Raw genomic sequence first — 20,241 nt, forward strand, 5'->3', positions numbered from 1 at the left:
ACTATACAGCACACGACGCCAATAAAGGTTTCACTTTTCTAAAAAGCCTTTAAAAACCTCATAGTGTTTAAGCAACAACATTTTTTTTAAAAACATATTTACTTTTAAAAGTGCGCTTGTTAATTACGAAATATTAGTTTTTATAGTGTTCTTTACTTGGCCAATAGGAGAGCGAGTCGTCTCTTATTTTGGGCAAACTTTGCACTTAAATGCTTTTCTTCTCGTTTGTTGCAATCATTAGACCAGATATTTAATGTTAGGACGTTTGTAGTTATCAAACAGCTTTATTTTTATATTCTTTTTTGGCCAAAAGTTGCAGTTCCGCAACAAGTAGCTCACCGCCCCATGATGCTTTGAGCGCCCATGTTGGCTGAAGTGGTCTCGAGGGGTCGCCATGCAAACTCCCATAGACGGGCTGCCAGCTTTCCCTCTAGGTAATAGTAGTAAGAAACTCTATGGCCTAGGGATCTTTAACATGCACTGACATCGCACAGCACGCGGGCGCCTCTTGCGTTTCACCTCCATCGAAACGCGGCGGCCGGGTTCGAACCCGGGAACTCCAGCGCAGTAGCCAAGTGCACTAACCATTGAGCTCGTTTTCAACCTCTGCCGCCGCCCGCATGCACAAACCCCAAAGTGAAACAGGTTTGGTTTGGTTTATGGGGTTTAACGTCCCAAAGCGACTAAGGCTATGAGAGATGCCGTAGTGGAGGGCTCCGGAAATTTCGACCACCTGGGGTTCTTTAACGTGCACTGACATCGCACAGTACACGGGCCTCTAGAATTTCTCCTCCAAAGAAATTCAACCGCCGCGGCCGGGATCGAACCCGCGTCTTTCGGGTCAGCAGCCGAGCACCATAACCGCTGAGCCACCGCAGCGGCCAAAGTGAAACAAACACACAACAGCAGTAGCACTCCTACAATTCCACTTTCTTTTATTCTCAACTGCGTGTACTGCACAAATGGCAATGTAAAACAATTCATTTACACTTCGCAATGCTGTGTTCGTGTGTACGGCCGGCGCAAAGAAGACAGGGGCACGGAAAGAGGGATGAGTGCAGTTTCTGCGATGGTAATAGGCAAGGGGGCACAGAAATAGGTACAAAAAAAGAGAGAGATCGAGTATGTGAACATGATTTCCCCCCCCGCCACTTTTTTTCTTTAAGTGCGTGAGGCAAACAGAGAGCAAAGAGCACCTTCTTTTGGTGGGACGCAGACTTGGCTTGTCTTTTGTTTCTCCCCTCTCGCCTCGTTCTGGCGCTCCGTGCTGGACGGAGCGTGTGTAGGTGTGCTTCTCCGGCCTTCGGCTCACGCGGTGTGCTTCCGCCGACGCTTGCCTGCTTGCCAGCTCCCATCTGTGGGCAGGAACACGGAAGAGATGTTTCGAAGTGTGAGAGGTCCAGTCGGCGTGATGTTTCGTCTACCGCTGCTTCCGTTCTGTGGCAAACTCAATGAATTTTTTCTCTGCTTTCTCCCCATGGCTCTGCACTACGTATTCTGGCCGTTTTTCTTTTTTTAAGATTATCCCTAATCGGCTGCTCTTGCAGCAATTCCGATCTTGATACCGCAAAGCCTTGCTTTAAGTGGTTTTTCCGTGTTCCCCGTTTCTAGCTTCTAGCCTTATCGTTTCAAGCCTTATCACTTTCTGTGACTTGTGTTAGGTTTAATCACACATGAGAAGCTGGGTTCGGATCCCACCGGCGGCATGTGGTTATTTTTTCTTCTGCTTTTCTATCAATTAGCTTTAAGCGATAACATATTCAGTAATATTCTAAATTGATCAACACCACAAAATAAATATATTAATTAAAAAAAAAATCCCCTGTGCCCCTTGGTTTCTGTGGCTGTTGGCTTCTCTCATAAGAAGCTAAGGCTATCGTGTACCAAAACTGTTAAAAAAACCTCCACCAGCTGTCCTCATGGACTCGTAGTTTTTTTAAACGTTGCAGTTTGTTTCTGACGTTTCTTTCTTTTAGGAACCTAGCAACTCTTATTAAGTCAACTACTGCATTTTCTCATAAGAACAAGTTGGGGTGGAAAGGAATGTGTCTGCTGTAAAACATACTGTGAAGTGGTCCTTTTCCTAGACGACAACAGGGCACTCTGGAATGACCGTGACCTAGCATGGCAGTGCCTCTGATGTTCGTTGCCGTATGTAAATGCTGTGTCAACCAGCTGAAAGCCCCCTAAGCTGTCGTTTGTTAAACAGAGGGCAATGGGCATACCCAGCCCAATGAGGGCCAAATGCACTGGTTGGTTCCAGCATCGCTAGTTTCCACTGCTTTGGAGCCACAAGTTTACCCCCCATAAATAGCGTATTGCCAGATTCATGTGTACGCCCACTGCTCTGGTGACTACCAGCCTACCTCCAACAAAATGTTTTTGTATAACTAGATGCACGAACATCACAGCATCCACACGCCTGCTATTCTGTGCCGATAGCAGGTTTGAAGAGACTGCCTGATGGAATACGGTGGCCAAATGTATTTGCGCACTCCGATAATTCATATCCACGCGTTATTTCGGACTTTATTGCGACACTGTTGTGCACCTCACTGGAACGTGCACAGTAGACTCTCTCCAAGATGAACTTGAGGGGACAAGAAAATCTGCTTGTCTTATTAGCAGACGTCTCCGTAAAATAGAGATGCAAGCATGCTAGGTATGTCCATATATAAGTTGCATAGCAAAACTCATATACATAGAACAGCCTTCAGGGAGAGGATAATTAAAAATAGAACATTTATTGCACTACACATGGCGTAAGCTGTAGATTTGTAGATTTCAGAGCATGAAACAAGCTCGCGTTATTCTGCTTGGAAACGGCATTTGACAGGTGTACTTTTTTTCAGTCTTTTTTTTTTTTATCTCACTGTATCCCACAGCAGCTGCGGTTTCTGTTTTCTTTCTGTTTTCCATCCTGCTCCAACAATTCATCCCTCACCCTCAGCAGCAAAGCCGTTACCAACTCCGCGAGCAGGCATACCATGCATGTTTCCGTGCAGGCAACTGCGTGCAGCGCTGATGCCGCCTCAGCTGTGGCCTCGGGGGGTTTCCAGCTGTAAGCTAACAAGCGGGTGCAATTTGTGCATATGTGCCTTTTAGTCTGCCGGAGGCAGCACGCGATGCCGAGACCTGATAACGCAGGTGTGATGGTGCCCTACCATCTCCGCACCGGCAAGATTTTTTGGTCAGCTGTGTGTGTGTGTGTGTGCGCGTGTGCGTGTGCGCGCGCATGTAAACAATTCCTCAGACGAACCACCAGCATGAAACACAATTCCTAACACCTCATGCTACAACTTTTTTGCAAACTTCAAAGTTCACCTTACACAGTATAGCGAAACAACATAAGTGTTGCATATTTGGTTTTGGTTTTGATTTGACGATCACCGCCGCTAGTGCGACCAGTGTCGCCTATGTATAAAAGCATGCGTATCCTTGAATAAAGTGAAGTTGATGCATTGGTTGCTTGGCAGGCGCGACCGCTTCTCATTCATCGGCAGCACACGCCGCTGCAACAATAAGTGAAACTGCCTCTCAGCCTTCGTATACAGCCAGCACGAGTCCAACTACTGAAATATGACAGCTTGTATTGTGCAGATTTGGCTATCCTACCATTACTTATAGCCAGCTGTTCACCCCATTCCTTTTTTGCAACGAATCCAAATCTCACAGGCTTTTTTTTTAATGGTTGCAATGTTTGTAGAGCCTTGTAGGGAAGCACTCGCCACGCAATTGCTAAGAGCACTGGTACTAAACTAATCTAGCTCAAGAAACTAGAGGTCATCGGTATCGCCTGTTCTAAAGCAATCCGAAAGGGCCAGCTAAATAGGCCGAAATAAATAGGCCAGGAAAAGCAGATGCCTTGGGGAGATGACTCTATTCTCAAAAAACAGCACCACGGTGTGATGCTGTAGGGACTGAGCAACCAAGGTTTGGCATCTCAACGGACACGTTCAAATAGGTCGCCGTGATGCTGGCTGTTATTCAAAGATCTGTGAACACGTGCAGAGCCACTCGCAAAAGAGATGCCATACCTTTTGTGCAAACTTGCACACAGTGCCCGCCTCGTTACAAACTGGAATCGCTAAAGTATGCCGGTAGCACGAATTGATAAAAACAAATTTTAAACAAAAATGCAGACGCGAGGGCGAACAACGTCAATAACAACAACAACAGAGAGATCCAAGGTGACCGCGGAAGAGCGTCCAACAACAACAAGAGTGGCATCAGCCCACCTGTGCGTCAAGACGTGAGACTCTGGGGGGTGTCGCTGCCTTTTGCCCCGAGCGGAGCCGCTGCATTCTTCGCGCGGCCCATTCAATTACATCACACTTTACACACAACACTTGGCAAACAAGGCACAACATTTTCCTCTCAACAAGAGCTAGAAAGCAGAGAAAAAACAAAGCAGCACCACGAATGAAAAAAAAGAAAGCACAGAAAGAGTTCAACAAGAAAGTTTGCGAGAGCGCTACAATAACATTCTGAAGGTGCAATTGCTTAGCAGAGGCAGTGATAAGGCTCTAGCCAGAGTTTTGAGTATTTACGACGAAATATAGTTATGCTAGTGCGCCGAATGATTAATGAGAATTTCATTAAAGAAATAGTTGGCCTAGGGACATTGCTGCGAATGTGATGCAAACTGGTCATGCTATGGTGTTGACTTAACAAGTCGTGTAGCACCTACACATCCAAGGTTCCGCTCTAAAATAGCACAAGCTTCAAATGCTCTGGAACATTTGCGCGTTGTGCACTGCTGCCTCCAAACATCAGTGAGCTACAGTGCTTGCTTAAAGTACAGCAGCGATAACATGGAAGAAAGGAAATTGCCCAACACTAAAAGAAAGATGCTCATTGTTACCTACTTATGAAAACAGTTCTTACTGCGGCACTTGTATCTGGTAGCACATTATTCTACACATTCCCTCAGCTAATACAGTAGAATCCCGCTGTTACGTTCTTGTACGCTGCATCTTCTTGCTTGCTACGCTTTCCTGAGCCAGTCCCATTTTAGCTCCAATAGAAGCCCGTGCCATACAACGTCAGCTGTTATGCGCAACTGTGGCATCACGGTGGTGTTCAGCAGCTTCGGGTGCCCATGAAGATACCATGCACATTTACAGGTGGTGTGAACTTCGTTGCACGTTGGCGCAGTTCCATCGCCACTGCGACACGAGCGCAGCCGACCATAGGCGCAAAAATGAAACTACGATCGAGAGGAGAGACAGCATGCCGGCAGCACTGTACGCAGTGCCACTGTGAGGGTCGGCTCCAAGGCGTTTTGCTTTTGCCATCCGCTTTCTTTTTTCTCGCCTGCTGCTTAATACCGTATTTACTCGCATAATAGGCGCACTCGCATAATAGGCGCACCCCTAGTTTGGTCGCGAAAAATGATTTTTTTTATTTCCGCGCATAATAGGCGCACCCCGAACTTTGCACTGTGATCAATACTGTATTTACACGATTTCAAGCCGACGCCTCGCCGCCCCCCGCCCCCCAATCTTTATTTTAACAGTTTTTGCTGAACTGACTAGTAGTCCTCACTAGCGCTGCTGCGGACCCACAGCACGTACAACGACATCGCATAGAACAGCTGCACACAGTTTTCAGGGATGCTCACTTTAAACGTCTGTTCGGAAAGCTTTATCTCCAGCCGGAAACGTTCCCGACTTAGGCCCGCGAAAACCTCGGCGCTTGGAGTCGCGTACGAAAATTTAGGCACGCCGCAGTCGCAACTGCCGCACTTCTCGGCCACGTCGAATTTCCAACCTGCCGCTCGCTTGCCGTGTTCAAGAGCAAACTCCCAGCCGTGTAGCTATTAAGGTGCTTGCCCGTCGAGCTAAAACAGCAACGCTTGGCGGCAAAGCCACAAACCACGATGAACTAACGCGCTACCGCAGATCCCGGCACTTGATAGCAACAAAAAAAGCTGGAGCTGGTGATGCTGATGGCGATATGGATAGCGAAAGCTCGCGGCGGAGCAAAACGTTTAGTATGATGACCTTGGCCTCGGGCGCCCTCCGTGGGCGGCGTCTGGAAGCTCCTGTGCGCGTGTGTGGCCTCCGCGATCAAGCGCCCGTTGCGCGCAGCCGGAGCCGATCGCGGAGGCCTCGGCGCGTGCATTTCGAAGGCGATTCCCGCGTGGGTCGTGGAAAGTTTCGGTGCGGCCCTTACACTGAACTTTTTTTTAAAATATTTTCTTCGGGAAAACGGGGTGCGGCCCGTACACGAGTGCGTTTATGCTTGATGTTCAATTTTGCGAGTCGAAAAATTTCCGAAAATTTTACCCCGCGTAATAGGCGCACCCCGAACTTTGAGCCGGATTTTCTGGAAGAAAAAGTGCGCCTATTATGCGAGTAAATACAGTATACGCAATTTCTAGATTCTAACAGATGAGGATTGCACAGCATTAAAACAGTTGCGAACAGCGCGGAAGCACCTGTACTCTGCAACTCCGCCCACTCCACGTGGGCTCCCTTCCTTTAACCAAGAGCTGCTCAAGCGAACAGGGTTATCACAGGGCACATTCAGGACGTCTTTCGCGCATGTAGAACGATACGATCGCGAGAGCCACAAGGCCTCACCAATTCCAAAGACGCGTTTTATTGCACATACACAAAATATGAAATGAGCGGCAGACAACAGTGTGTAATTTTTTCCTCGCGCTGCATTCAACTACTTCCTTTCCTGGCTGCTACTTTTTTATAACTGACAATCCCGTAAAAACATAACAGCGAGATTCCACTGCAGTAACAGTTTAGCTAACATTCCTCGGTTATTACAAGCTAAGGCACTAAAGTTAGCTGCCTTCAACACAGAACCACGCGATTCGCGGATGCCGAGATGAAGACTGCCAATGGCCGAGCTTGCACGGTGAAAAAACGGTAGGTGCCATCCCACAGCGCCCACGTAGTACGCTACCAGTAACAAGAACATGCAGCAAAACAGTGACCCCCGTGGCAGACGTCATTCTGCCAGCCCGAAAGATAACAGATCGCTTCACCTGTGATCCTGCGCAGCGTCTTGCCCGAGACAACAGAACTTACTTGTGAAACAGCGATCAAGGCACACTTGGGCACGGATTGTACATGGTCACGCAAAATGTTTGGGGCAGAGTCAAACGTTTGGTGCCCCAGGGAAGCACCAAAACCTGCCACCTCTGAAAGTAAGAGCCCACTGCTTGAGACGTTTGCGCAGCAAAAGTTTACCATTGCTCGAATGAGCCCAGTTCCGCTACCCTTGCAACATGCATTTCAATCATGCAGTGGTACAACCCCCGACCCCCAGCAGATTGGTTTGAACGCATACTAAGCCCCCACGCTTGATACACATTAGCGATAACCCAGCCACACGCCTGTTCCCCGAAAGATTTACCGAAGCCCTCTTCTTTCCTCGCTAGCGAACAGTGGCCCGCACCATTCCTGGAACCACAAAGTCGTCGTAGAACATAACCTTACGTAGACCCTTCCATCTAATACTTTGATTAAAAAGAACTGGCATTAAAGCTAGCAATTAGCTTAGAACAAGACACATTTTAATTCATATGCACTGCAACGTCCTAAACAGATGTGTTAACATTAAGCAAAACTGTGCCTTGTAGTAAAAAATGCACAAAAGAAATTGCTTTCCCAATTACATGGCTATCGGGATTATCAGCTGCTATCAGAAACTTGACACAAAGTTCCAAGACCTGTGTTCCTACACCTGCCGCTAATCCGCGCGAAGTTCCGTGCATTGAGTGGCTACGCAAACGCTAGACTAAGGAAGACATCTCCGTCCACAATTTGTGCTGCAGCTGTTCCCACCACAACCACTCCAAAATTATAAAAGGTCGGCAAAAAAATTAAGAACAGAGGAATGCTGGCACGATGGCGCGGATGTGTTCCAGGCGCAAGCAACAATGGCACTGTAGCAATAGAGCCCGAGACAATGGCGCGCGCCGCCCTAGGCGTAATGTTGTTGTGTGGTATAGGCCATACCTGGTGCTTTACTCGCCTGTTACTCAAGAACCCTCGCTCCGAAACGCTCGCTCGAGATGGGCTCCTCCGCCGTAGGGAGAGGGGTAAAGTCGCAAGAAGAAGAACACGGCGGAAGGAGGCACGGGCAGGTCTCTGTGTCTTCAGCCTCCCTCTCATCGGCCTGTTCAATCAACAGCCAAACTGCCGACCCCGCCCGACAAACAGCCCCCCCCACCCGACCCCCCTCGTTGCAGCACACACACAAAACGAAAAAAAAAAGGGGGGAGAGAGACCGCACAGTAACCCACGGGTAGACAGCAATCCCCCACACGCAAGGAAGAAAGGGGAAATCGGGAGAAAATGAAAGTGGAGATGGTGATAATGACGAGGGATAAAGAAAGAAAGGAAGAAAAGAAAAAAAACGAAAGCAGAGAGGAGAGAGAGAGAGACATGGGGACGGGCAGTTTCCTGCCGCAGTGACACCTACCTGTTATCCCGAGAAACTCACTTGTCATCTCAGTGACGGGGACTCGCGTCGCCATTGCTCACTGCAACGGACAAAATAGAAAACAGGATGGCGATTACACGACTGGTAATGCGGAAAAAACAGTGCTTTGGCATGCAATACTGACTAAGCACAGAAACATACAGTCCATGCGAGATGCCCGTGAGGGGTCCCTGCCCCTCTCCCCCATGTCAGGCTTGTTTGCATGAACATGACACCACTACAAACGCAAACGTGCCTTTGCCGGAGAACCTTCACTCTCCCATGATATGGCATCGCAGAGCCAGTGGAAATCAAAGGTGATTAATGGGTCTTAGAGCATTTTTTTTATTTACAGACCAAATGCAATGAAACTGCACAAGCTTATTCAGTTTTTTCTGCTGATTTCAAATATGCAATTTGTTTATTTCTAGGCCAATTAGTTTAATATATATCATGCCAGTGTCTGCTGAAACAATAGAAAAAAAATGGGCCACCAGAAATTTAATTTTAATATGCGAGTAGATACTACAATGTGTGAGGAATGCAACGCTGGAAGCAGTTTTCAGTTTTTTCTCCGTGTGGACAAATGGGCTTAGTTTCATGTGTGTCATGTGTTTTCTCGCACTGCATGTCGCACTTTCTCGCACTTGCATAAGAGCCAGGCTGACCATCCTAATAAGTGAGAAACCAAACTACCCCTATAGGTTCGTATGCCAGCGCAATGCGCATTTCAAAGGTTATCGGGAGTTGGCTCTCGCGATATCCACCGCTCGACCAGGAAGGCAATTGCCAGCACATGCGAGCCAGTAAACGGAGCACAGTTCAAATTTTCCTCAGTGCAGCCAGTATGCACACCGAACCCATATGCATGCCGAGCCCGTATGCACACCAATAAACAATTTAACACATGGAGCTCCATGCATATTGCAGGGAATGGGCACCAGAACAGGGTGCTTACTACCCGTGGTTTGGCAGCAGGTAGCAAGACTTCGCAAATAGGCTGGCCCTGCCCAACTTAGGATGGTACTAATTCTCGTAAGCACAGGTCGACTTATATGTGGCAAGGAGACAAAAAAAGATGCTCACCCCTAGAGGATGAGCTACGGTGAGAGTCACGATCGCGGTGCTTGTCCCGATCGTGGCCGGACGACCGCGACTCCCGCGAGTCTCTGTGTGAACTCCGCTCACTCCTGCTGCTGCCCCGGTCATCATCGCGTCGACTGCTACTGCTGCGTTCATCGTCTCGCCGACTGCTGCTCCGTTCTTCGTCCCGGCGGCTGCGATCCCTCCGCCGCTCGTCTTCCCGTTTGCGGTCCTCGTCACGCCTGTGGTCGTCGTCCCGTTTGCGGTCATCCTCGCGCTTGCGATCGTCATCCCGCCGGCGGTCTTCATCCCGTTTCCGCTCATCGTTCCGCCTCCGGTCGTCGTCCCGCCGGCGGTCTTCATCGCGCCTGCGGTCCTCGCGAGGCGACCGGCTTCTGTGCCTCTTCTCGTCCCGCTCTCGCCGGTCGTCCCGCAGCGGGTCGACGCCTCGCCGGCCCCGAGTTTCCTCTTCCTCGCGCCTTCGTCGGCGCTCCCTTTCGCGTTCCCGCTGCTTCTCCTTTTCCTCACGCTCCTTCTCTCGCCGATTCTGTGAACAAAAACGAGCATACGACTTAGTTTTCAGTCAATACAATGACGTGCTACAGACACCACATACGAGCGGAGGTGTTCATCGCTGGTTGCAAAGCCACAATGTGCTTAAAACGTGTCCCCTCAGAATTCTAGGTAAGAGTTCCATTAAGGTTAAAGCGATCGACAATTGATTTTTTGCCTCTGGCAAGTTTAAAGGGACCATGCAAAGAATTAAAAGCCACTTGTAAATGTTAGAAGTGATGCTCAGAAGCATTGACACCAAGTATGAGTCTTCGGAACTGAGCCGGCAATTTATTATGAATTTTTAAAAATCGTGTTTTTTAAAATTCGCAGGACGTTTGGTGTCTTCGTAGGCAGCCATTTTGGAACCGAAATCGGGAAAACAGACGTCACTAGTCCCATGACGTCGGCAGGCCACCACACGCTGTCATTCGCTCGAGCCGCGGCAGCTACGACGTCACGGGTACACTTCCGCTAGCGGTGAAAATCGTCTGCTCGAGCCGCCACGCGCCCCCCTCGGGCAAGCATGAGGCAGGGCATTGCCTTCGCGCATATGTTTTCAATTTACCTCTGCCGCCTTTTTCTGTCGAGAGTTCGGGAGCCAAGAAAGCGCAGAGACCGGAGAGACGCTGGCGACGCACGCTGCTCCTCGGGAGTGGGACAACCGGAAGTCGTAAACCGAACGTCAGCGAATGACGTATTCATGGGCGGTGCCCAGTCCCGGAGCTGTTTTCTTTATTTTTTCTTGGTGCCCCGCGGGTATGAGTTGAGGGGGGAGAGGAGGAGCGTGATTTTTAATCGTCTATAACTTCGTTGTTATTGATGCTAGCTCAAAAATTCTTGCGCTGGGGTGACGAGTGATAGATTGTCTATCTTTACGTAATCTCGATAAATTTATTTCATAGTCCCTTTAATATAGACAAGTGCTAAAACGGTGAATTTGTTTGTTGTCGTGACGGGTTAGCGGCGTAATACAAGACCCAGCAAGCCATGGCCCACTGTAAACAACTGCAGTTATAAGTTGTATCCTACTATATAGCGCTCTTGTTTTCGCTGCCCACATCCTTGTTGAAAAAGTAGTGCGCTTCTAGTAGCGAAAAACGGTAAATGCCTTGCCTGCAAGTTTATTACGTGATGCATTTGTTACCAGCACGATTATGTGCTCTTACTGCTGATGACATGCTGTCATTTTCTCATGCCTCAGACCACAAAACAAACATGGAGTAATGCGCCTCTCTAAATTTTTTCACACGGACTACTTCCGTATTTTTCACGGCATTGCACCTCATATATGAAACGGAGTATCGCAGCACAGTGCCGTACAACACCGTTTCCCGTAAATCAATCAACAATCACCACCCCATCTGTTACGACCCAGCTGCCAGAGCTGCTCTACCCACCCCTAACAAAACGAAGTGCTATTTCCTGCCTGTCGTATAAACCGCAATCGAAAGATGTATACTTTGCAACCCTCAATTGCAAGCCAGAATGAATTGAAGAAACATACAGAGATGAAGCCAGTGCAAATGAACGAGGATACGAAGGGTACACAAGAGGTACCCAGGCAGCACAGGTACTCGGCCCAGTATTGGAAATGTATTGGCAAGTACCGGTCCTGTACAAAGGACCATAGTGACTTACTTGGTTTTCTTAAAGGGACACTGAGGAGAGCACTATTAATATTTTTTTTGTAGTAAAATCCGATAGTTCGGCATGTCATGGCTTTGTTGCCACTTGGCCGGCAGCGAAAGATGCATTTATTTCTAAGAAATTTGGATTCGAAGTTGAAAAAGTTTTCCCGCCGCTCTGATTCAAACTTGGGATTCTCCTATGACGACACAGGACTAAGAGACGTGAAACATGACGTGCGCATGGCGTACCGCAGACTTCGTGATTTCTGGCGGCCAGCAGTGCGGCCTAGCAGCAGCCGAAAAAAAGCTACCGCCAGCCGCACGTTGAAGGCATCTATTGGCTATTGCAGCCATCGCTACAGTCGCTTCGATTACGTTTGCACTGGCGTTTTGCCAGCGCTACGATGGATCTCATTCTCAAAGTCATCAACGAAGTTCTCGCAAATAGACACCTTTAGCATACCGTGCACCTTGTTACCGCTAGCGGAATACCGGGAGCCCGCCTACCGCCGGAATACAGGCGCTGATTGGTCCCGATGCTTCAGGAGCGCGCGTAGCTGCCGGGCACGTGGCGCCATCTGGCGAGGTAGAGGACATTTGCGCATGCATTGGCTGCGCCTCAGGGATTTGTGGCTTCTCGGGTCCTAGAGTTGCTAGAACCATTGGTTCTAGCAACACTGTTTTGTCCTATGACGTCATCACGCTTGTACTTGCGAGTTTGGCCTGTGGCGGCGATACCTGTATTTTGGTTCTTGCTCTTTTCTATGTTACAAGAGCTTTGTTGTCAGTATGAGTGGCGTTTTTGTAATCAGGAGCTGGTATTCAGTCGATACAAGCCAACTTCAATTTCTCCTCAGTGTCCCTTTAAACGTAACCTCAGATACGCCCCTATACACGTTAAAAAACTTGCTTATATAACTCTAATACGCCCTAAAGTCGAATATGCTGCGGCCATTTGGGACCCTGTTCAAGCCTACGTTATCACAAACATTGAATCCTTGCAAAACCGTGCTGTTCGCTTCATATTTTCAGACTACTCACCCTTCACAAGCGTTTCAGCATTAAAAAAACGCGCCGAACTGGAAGATTTGTCATATCGCCGTAAACTTGCTCGCTTAACCCTTTTCCATAAGCTTCATCACCACCCATCTCCTCGCAGTGATTTGTTTCAGTCACCTGATGCTATCTTTCCACGCCGTGATCATTCTTTCAAAGTTAAACGCGTAAACTGTCATTCATCCTCTTATGCCAATTCATTCATTCCCCGTACTATCACTGAATGGAATAGTTTGCCATCAGTCATCGCCACAGAAACTGACAATAAAAAATTCCAAGAGCTTCTTCGCTGTGACAGAAGTGTGTAAAAGTTTGCTGTTTTTGTTAGTGTTCATTTTTTCTTTGTGTGATGCCTTATGTTTTAATTAACGTTTTTTGTTACACTTATTTGTTAAAATGTATCGGGATTACTTATGATTGTACCCCCCCCCCCCATGTAATACCCTCTTCTGGAGGGCCTTTAGGGGAAACTTGAATAAATAAATAAATAAACCATTCACTCCCAATACTGGGCCAGTTGCTAGTGCAGCATGAGACAGGAAGGGGCTGCCATCCTATCTCGTGTGTCCATGTTTTTGTTTAGCTGCACTGGTTTCATCTACACCCTGCGACGATCCAACTAGCTCAAACTGATATTTTGATTTGGAGAAACTGCACCCCAGAACAGTTGTGCCAAGAACGCTCAGCTGACAAACACAAATGCTTCCTGAGCCATCCCATAACATGTCGCACAGTGCAACCAAGGCTTCAAACGTCTCAACGGCCCTGCTCTATGATAATACCCCGTGGAAGCACAATGCCGGCGGGTGCAATGTCTGCGGCCCACTCACCAGAATCTCCTCGACGGCCTCCTTGAGCTTGGCGTAGCCCATGTGCTGCTTGCCCATCAGGTGGTCGTCCACACGCTGTTGTGCATCTCCGACGATGAGGAAGGCTCCGCAAATGTCACACACCTCCATCTGCTTCTCTTGGGCGGCCGCCAGCTCTGCCGTTTGCTGCACGGAACAGCAGAACACAATTCAGTCTCCGCCAGAAATTCATGAATCACGTGTTCCTGGCAGCAGCGTTCATTAAGATTCCAGCATAAAGATCGTTCCTTGAGACACAACATATAAACGTGGTTTCCAAAGTCAACTTCTCATGAGTCCGCAACCCATCTTGGTTTGGTTTTGTTTTGTGGGGTTTAACGTCCCAAAGCGACTAAGGCTATGAGGGGAGCCGTAGTGGAGGGCTCCAGAAATTTAGACCACCTGGGGTTCTTTAACCTGCACAGTACACGGGCCTCTAGAATTTCTCCTCCAAAGAAATTCAACCGCCGCGGCCGGGATCGAACCCGCGTCTTTCGGGTCAGCAGCCGAGCACCATAGCCACTGAGCCACCGCAGTGGCGCAACCCATCTTGGTTTCAGAGATTAAGAATGCTAACCCCAATTATTGGCACAATGGTAAGAGCAGTCAACACATCTCATGAGCCACAAGGAATTCACATTCAACTCTACAACTAGCTTTTAATAACTACACCAAAGATTCTCAACTTTTTTAGCCCTGGGGATTCCCACCGACTAAAAAGGTGCTGAGGAGCACCGCATCTCTTGGTTTGCAGCCCTTCCTGCCATCATGCATGAAAAAAAGGGAGAAGAGGTTGAGACCAAAGCACCAAACTTTTGTGTGCCAGTCACCACTCCAGCAATGATGTCACAGCAGCACAGTGCCACACAACACTCCCAGACATGCCCAACATTCTTGGACAAAAATTTTGAATATTGGAAAATTGTAAGGTACTGTTATGGAAGCACTGAAGGTAATGGTCCCTTCTTTTGATGTGCAGCAAAATCTTTCTTTTTAAGTTTTTCCCATCGCTCGCACCGAGTAGTTAATGCTGCCATAAAAAAACCAATGGCGAGCACTTTTGGCAATAACAAAAACGTTAAAAGAAAAATGCAAGCTTGTTGACGAGAGATCCGTGGATATGCTGACTGTTACGGTGAAATCTTAAAATATATGAAAAATATGCATTCATAAACTCTTTCCCATTCAAAAAGCCTCTTCTCCAGAACTGTCAAGTACGGATACACCAAAACCCCGGTGCAAGTGCATAACCGCCCCATCATTATCATCAGCCTGACTACACCCACTGTAGGGCAAAGGCCTCTCCCATGTCTCTCCAATTAACCCTGTCCTTGGCCAGTTGCGGCCACCGTACCCCCACAAACTTCTTAATCTCATCCGCCCACCCAACTATGTGCCGCCCCCTGCTACGCTTGCCTTCTCTTGGAATCCACTCCGTTACCCCTCAGGACAGCCCCAGTGCCGCACAATACCCCACAGAGCACCACAATGACCCCAATGCAACTGTGCAACAGTCAGTGTCGCACCACAATGACAGGAGCGTTGCACTGCAACTGCACCAGAATGAGCCAGTGTAACTGCGAAACTGTCCCAGTGCCGCCTCCACTCACACGGTGTAGCAACCAGAGTAGTACCAAACACCATCCTCACCCGCAGCCAGTGTGCCTTGTCGGAGTCCTTGTCCAGTGACTTGCGCTCCTCCTTGAGCTGGTCGCACAGCTTCATGATGGCCTGCGCCTCCTCCACTTTGCCCTCGCAGCCCAGCTGCTCCACCTGCTGGAGGAGACCCTGGATGCGCTCGTTCAACACGATCACCCGCTCGTCCGTGGGCGCCGCAGGCTCCTTCGTTTTGATCACCAGGCCACCCTGCAACAGCACGGTGTCAGGGCCACTCCAGACACAGCACACGCAAGAGCCAAGCACCCCGGATGTTCTGGACAGCAAGCCCTCTACTACAGTGGCAAGCAGCCTTAGAGCGCTCGGGCGGTGCACTTCCTTGCAAACAAATCCAGATTTTGTGGCAGCCTCTACGGTCCAGCTGCAACGCTTGCACGGAAGTAGCGCCAGATAGCCTCGTAAACAAAGCAGGCGCGAAAACTTTGCCCTGTAATGAGGGGCTGCTCTCTAATTTCGGTTTTTGTTACCAAGTGCGCACTGCTCAAGCGCTCTAGACAAGGCTGCTCACCACTGTACTTCCGCCTTTTTCCTCGCATGCCAGATGGCAAGTCAACTTCAGTGAACTCGGTATAAGACACATTACTCCTTTAAAATTAAGGTAATAGTGTTACGGTGCATAGTCGTGAGGCAAAGACGACGTTGTTTGGACGCTCAGCAGCTGACGATGACGAGGACGTGGCAGTTAGTTCTCGGGGTGACTTGATTTGGTGCGCCTTCAAACTGCGGCCTGTCGTGCCTGCTGCTGAGCTAACCCCCCGTAATAATATGACTATCTTAAAAGAGTACACACATCAAATTTTTGGTTGTATGTTTTAATTCTTTAGTCTAGAGTTAGTTCATGTTTACTCTCTTTTGTACTCGATGTGTACCTTTAGGATTGCCTCTGACGTATTCATTTTAATTTAAAGGCCCCTCACACAACTCCTACACCAAATTCTGGGGCGCCTCTTTTATATATATATAAAAAAAAACTTCCACCAGAAAACCATGGAATAACAATAAAAGATTCTGTGATATGCCGAGTTCAACGTCCTGAACCTGCACATGAGCTATGAAAGGTGCCACAATGGATCATCCCATGGTACTCGCCTATGCCCGGTAAATGACTTAATTGAATTTCTTCTCTCATCCTAATTCAGTTTCAACAACCGAATGGCAGCTATGATGTGGAAGAGAACTTGAGGTCATGTGGGTCATAAAAATGCACTTAATCGCAGGTTTGCCATTTTAATTTGTTTAAATTAGCCAGCCAGCCAGAATGAGAACGAATACACAAGGAGCTATAATATTGGGAGTTTTTTTATACCTTGGTTGGTTTATTGGTTTATTAGGGTTTAGCGTCCCAAAGTGACTCGGGTTATAAGGGACGCCTAAGTGGAGGGCTCCGGAAATTTCCACCACCTGGGGTTCTTTAATGTGCACTGGCATCGCACAGTACACGGGCCTCTAGAATTTCCCCTTCATCGAAATTCGGCTGCCAGGGCCGGGATCGGCCACCATCCTGTCATAATCGGGGTCGGGTAAGCAGCTGAGCGCCGTAACCAATGAGCCACTGCGGCGTTTTTTTTTTATACCTTGCATAATCTCAAAGCTGAAACCACACGAACAAAAAAGTTCAATTTATAAATTAATTTTCCGACGAAAGTGAATTCCACGAGGTGAATTTAAGCTAACCAGTATCTTGAGCATCACTATAAAGAATGAACACACAACCAAAATTTAGCATCTGTACCCCTTCAAGTGGTACCACAAAGAAAGACGGACTCGTAATTCACGTGCAAGCAAATGGGCATGGCACATCACATACCTCTTGGTTGCTGAGCGACAATCGCTGCCGTGCTCTGCGGATGCGCTTCTCGACATCGGAGAGCATCGACTGGCAGAACTGAAGAAAGGCTTCCTCGTAGCCTTCTTGTCGGTACCGAGGACTTTCCTCATACCTAGACGACAGAGCAGAAAAGGGAAAAGCAGAGTCTCAGAATGCCACAGCTGTGCAGAATAATTTGGTAAATGTATTCTGTTTCGCTTATGTTTCTTCCTGAACCACTCCCCCCCACCACCTCTGATTGGCTGGGAGAGTACTATCGTGCTCAATATGAGTTGCAACGCGCGGTCATCGACCGGGGCTCGTTCCGTGGTGTGCCTCCTCCAAACAGTCGCTCGGAATTCTGGGGGAAACTGCTGTTCCAGGAAACAACAGCACCCCCGCTCAGGAAAAAGTTTCTCCCAGAATTCCGAGCGACTGTTTGGAGGAGGCACACCACGGAACGAGCCCCGGTCGATGACCGCGCGTTGCAACTCGTATTGAGCGCGATAGTACAATGCCAGTACAAAGTCTGTACGTTTGCATTGGATTTTATGAAGCAATCACGCACCAAACACAGGGCTAGAAATGTCTGTTAGTTGCATAAGAGGTGTAATTTATTTAACACGTTTTTTTCTTCCTGGAACCTAAACACACAAGATCTAGAAATGCAGTTGCAGAATTTTTGTCAGCCAAAGTGCTGTCTAATTAAGGATTTTTCCTTCCCCTAAACGTAAGCTAGGGTGAAAGGGAAACTGTCGGACATAAAATAGCATGAAACCCTTTTTATCGGTTTCTCAAGAACTGAGGAAGGAAAAAAAAGCAGTTTAAAGCAATGCCATCTCCGCAAGCTTTACATCAAGGTTTGTCTTCTTTCACAAGTATGAAACTGTGTGTCCAACGTCTTGGTGTTGGCCCGACTCCCATTCTCCTGACAAAGGTTTCACAAAGTGTATATTTCATTTTCATGTTGCCAACTACCTTATTCCATGTAGCCTGCCACTTACATCTACTATTATCTAGTGAGACATATGTAATGTTTGGTAACTAAAACAGCACACGCCTGTTTTTTTTTTTTTTTTTGCCCCTCCGAATCTGAACTATCATGGCTTGATTAAAAGGGCATCATCCATCATCAACTCTGACACCCTCCTGTCATAATCAAGCAAGACAGATTAAGGAAAGGGGCTTACTTTACTATTTGTGGTGTGCCTTCAGACATTACATTGGTTTTTGTTTCCTGTGTGTGCAGCCATTTACATTAAAAGCAAAGAGAACATTATCCAATTTACTGTAGGTGATTGATATCCATTCTGCAACGGATGCACTTCAAGACACTTGTTACCTAATACTACCTAATAAGTTTACTATTTACCTAATAAGTTACCTAATAAGTTTACTATTTAGAGTGTCCAAACGGCAGTAAACAGATTTAGTGATGAGGTTGTCACAATTATTTTTTTTTGTATTTTATGGGAGTTTAACGTCCCGAAGCGACTCAGGCTATGAGGGACGCTGTAGTGAAGGGCTCCGGAAATTCCAACCACCTGGGGTTCTTTAACGTGCACTGACATCGCACAGTACACGGGCCTCAAGAATTTCGCCTCCATCGAAATTGGACCATTGGCGGCCGGGATCGCACTCGCGTCTTTCGGGCCAGCAGCCGAGCGCCGTAACTACTGAGCCACCGCGGCGACGTCAGTCACGATTAGCTATTAAAAGAAAATCAGAACAACATCTTCACCCAACCCGTTATTTACATGTCATGGCAGCTACAGCAACAATGTGTAGGTGGGGCTTCTGGTGCTTTCTTAATCCAATCTACATGAAAGGGAAGACACATTTGCATGGCAAAGTTTCAAAGTTGGTGGTGCACAAACAATAACTTGCTGCTTGAAAAAAATTTCACCCAGGGGCCTAATCCTATGACCTTATAATAATGAACCATACGTGTTTGAGAACGGACACATGCGTAACATGAACGTTCAATTAGACAATTAGTTAGAGAATTGCTGAAATTTCAAACACATCACACAGAATCTAAGCACATGCAAGTGATAACACGAAAGACTATCCGACAGAGAAAAAAAGTGTGTGCAATTGGAGCAAGGATGAATAAAACACGTACTCTCTCTTCAGTCTGTCATCGTGAACTTTGTTGCATGGGCCCAGATCCGCCTTGGTGTTCACAAACAGGTCATTCGGACAAAACTTTGCCAGGAAGTGCTTGCAAACCTGCGGCAGATGCAAACGAGGCGTTAGCGAACATGCACCGCCCAAAATCGCGCCACGGTGACGAGCAATAACGGTAAGCGCAGTCTACACGGATTTAATACGTGCGCACAGCTCCGAACGGATGTTCGCGACCACCCGACACTTGAGAGCCGTGTTTGGTGCGCCGATGCGATACCGTCAAATGACCGATTCCAAGAACCGCATTCGTTAACCCTATTATGTTCAAGCATCGCAAGCTTGATTATTTGAGCGCGGAAAGTAGTACAGCCCTAGCAAAAGAGATCTCGGTGTCTCGGAACAGCGGAAACGGAGAAGTGGCGGTGGGCGCGCGCCTAACATGTTTGCTGTGCGAGTGATGATGGCGTCGTGCTATCACATTCACACCATCTCCAAGCGAAGCGCGCATTTCTGGATGCGTCGAAACTCGTCCTCTAGTCGCGGCACCGCATCGAAGGACGACCGAGGACCGGTTACATCACCGTAAGAAGTTACGACGCACTTCGCGCACCACCAAGCCGGCAAGAAAAAGCAGAAAGAAAAAGTCCCGAAGGGCACCACACGTTCGGAGCAATGTAATCTCATTCCGGTCCATGCGAACGACAAACAAAGGAAGCAGCATTGTGACTTACGTCGGGATCTTCCCAATTGCACGTGTTTTTCTTCTCAGCGGGCGCAAGATTGCGATCCCGGCCCATTAATTCGTCGAGGAGCTGTTTCGCAGAGGCGAGCGCCATTTTCGACCACAAAAGACGGAGCACAGGGCAAAAACCGTCGCTGCGGGCCTAGAATTTATCAGCAATCAACGCGCAAGCGTGTTCGCGATGCTCTCCACCAGTGCAGTGCGGTACAACTATGACGTCATAAATTTTTGTAGTTCAGAACAACGACGTTAGTGCGCCTGTTCTAG

At 48.1% G+C, this 20,241-nt stretch overlaps 1 protein-coding gene across 3 annotated transcripts; it reads right to left on the reverse strand.

Annotated features, from left to right (window-relative positions):
- Nucleotides 1–909: 909 nt before the first annotated feature.
- LOC149324466 (luc7-like protein 3) lies at nucleotides 910–20,115 on the reverse strand. Of its 3 annotated transcripts, XR_016286835.1 has the most exons (9): nucleotides 19,964–20,115; nucleotides 19,228–19,334; nucleotides 17,103–17,235; nucleotides 15,269–15,484; nucleotides 13,601–13,765; nucleotides 9,535–10,078; nucleotides 8,449–8,509; nucleotides 4,239–8,142; nucleotides 910–1,355 (listed from the first exon to the last, which is right to left on the reverse strand). XR_016286835.1 is itself a non-coding variant. In XM_089565491.1 (8 exons), exons 1-7 carry the CDS (start codon nucleotides 20,066–20,068, stop codon nucleotides 8,478–8,480), a joined length of 1,302 nt encoding a protein of 433 aa, XP_089421617.1. In that variant the 5' UTR covers nucleotides 20,069–20,115; the 3' UTR covers nucleotides 910–1,355; nucleotides 8,449–8,477. The 3 variants fall into 3 exon arrangements, 2 of the variants coding, with proteins under 2 accessions (XP_089421617.1, XP_089421618.1); XM_089565491.1 differs by lacking the exon at nucleotides 4,239–8,142; XM_089565492.1 differs by having other exon boundaries at nucleotides 910–8,142.
- Nucleotides 20,116–20,241: the final 126 nt, after the last annotated feature.

The sequence above is a fragment of the Amblyomma mixtum genome, unplaced genomic scaffold, assembly GCF_055824585.1.
Source record: "Amblyomma mixtum isolate Tamu unplaced genomic scaffold, ASM5582458v1 scaffold_29, whole genome shotgun sequence".
Classification (NCBI taxonomy): Eukaryota; Metazoa; Arthropoda; class Arachnida; order Ixodida; family Ixodidae; genus Amblyomma; species Amblyomma mixtum.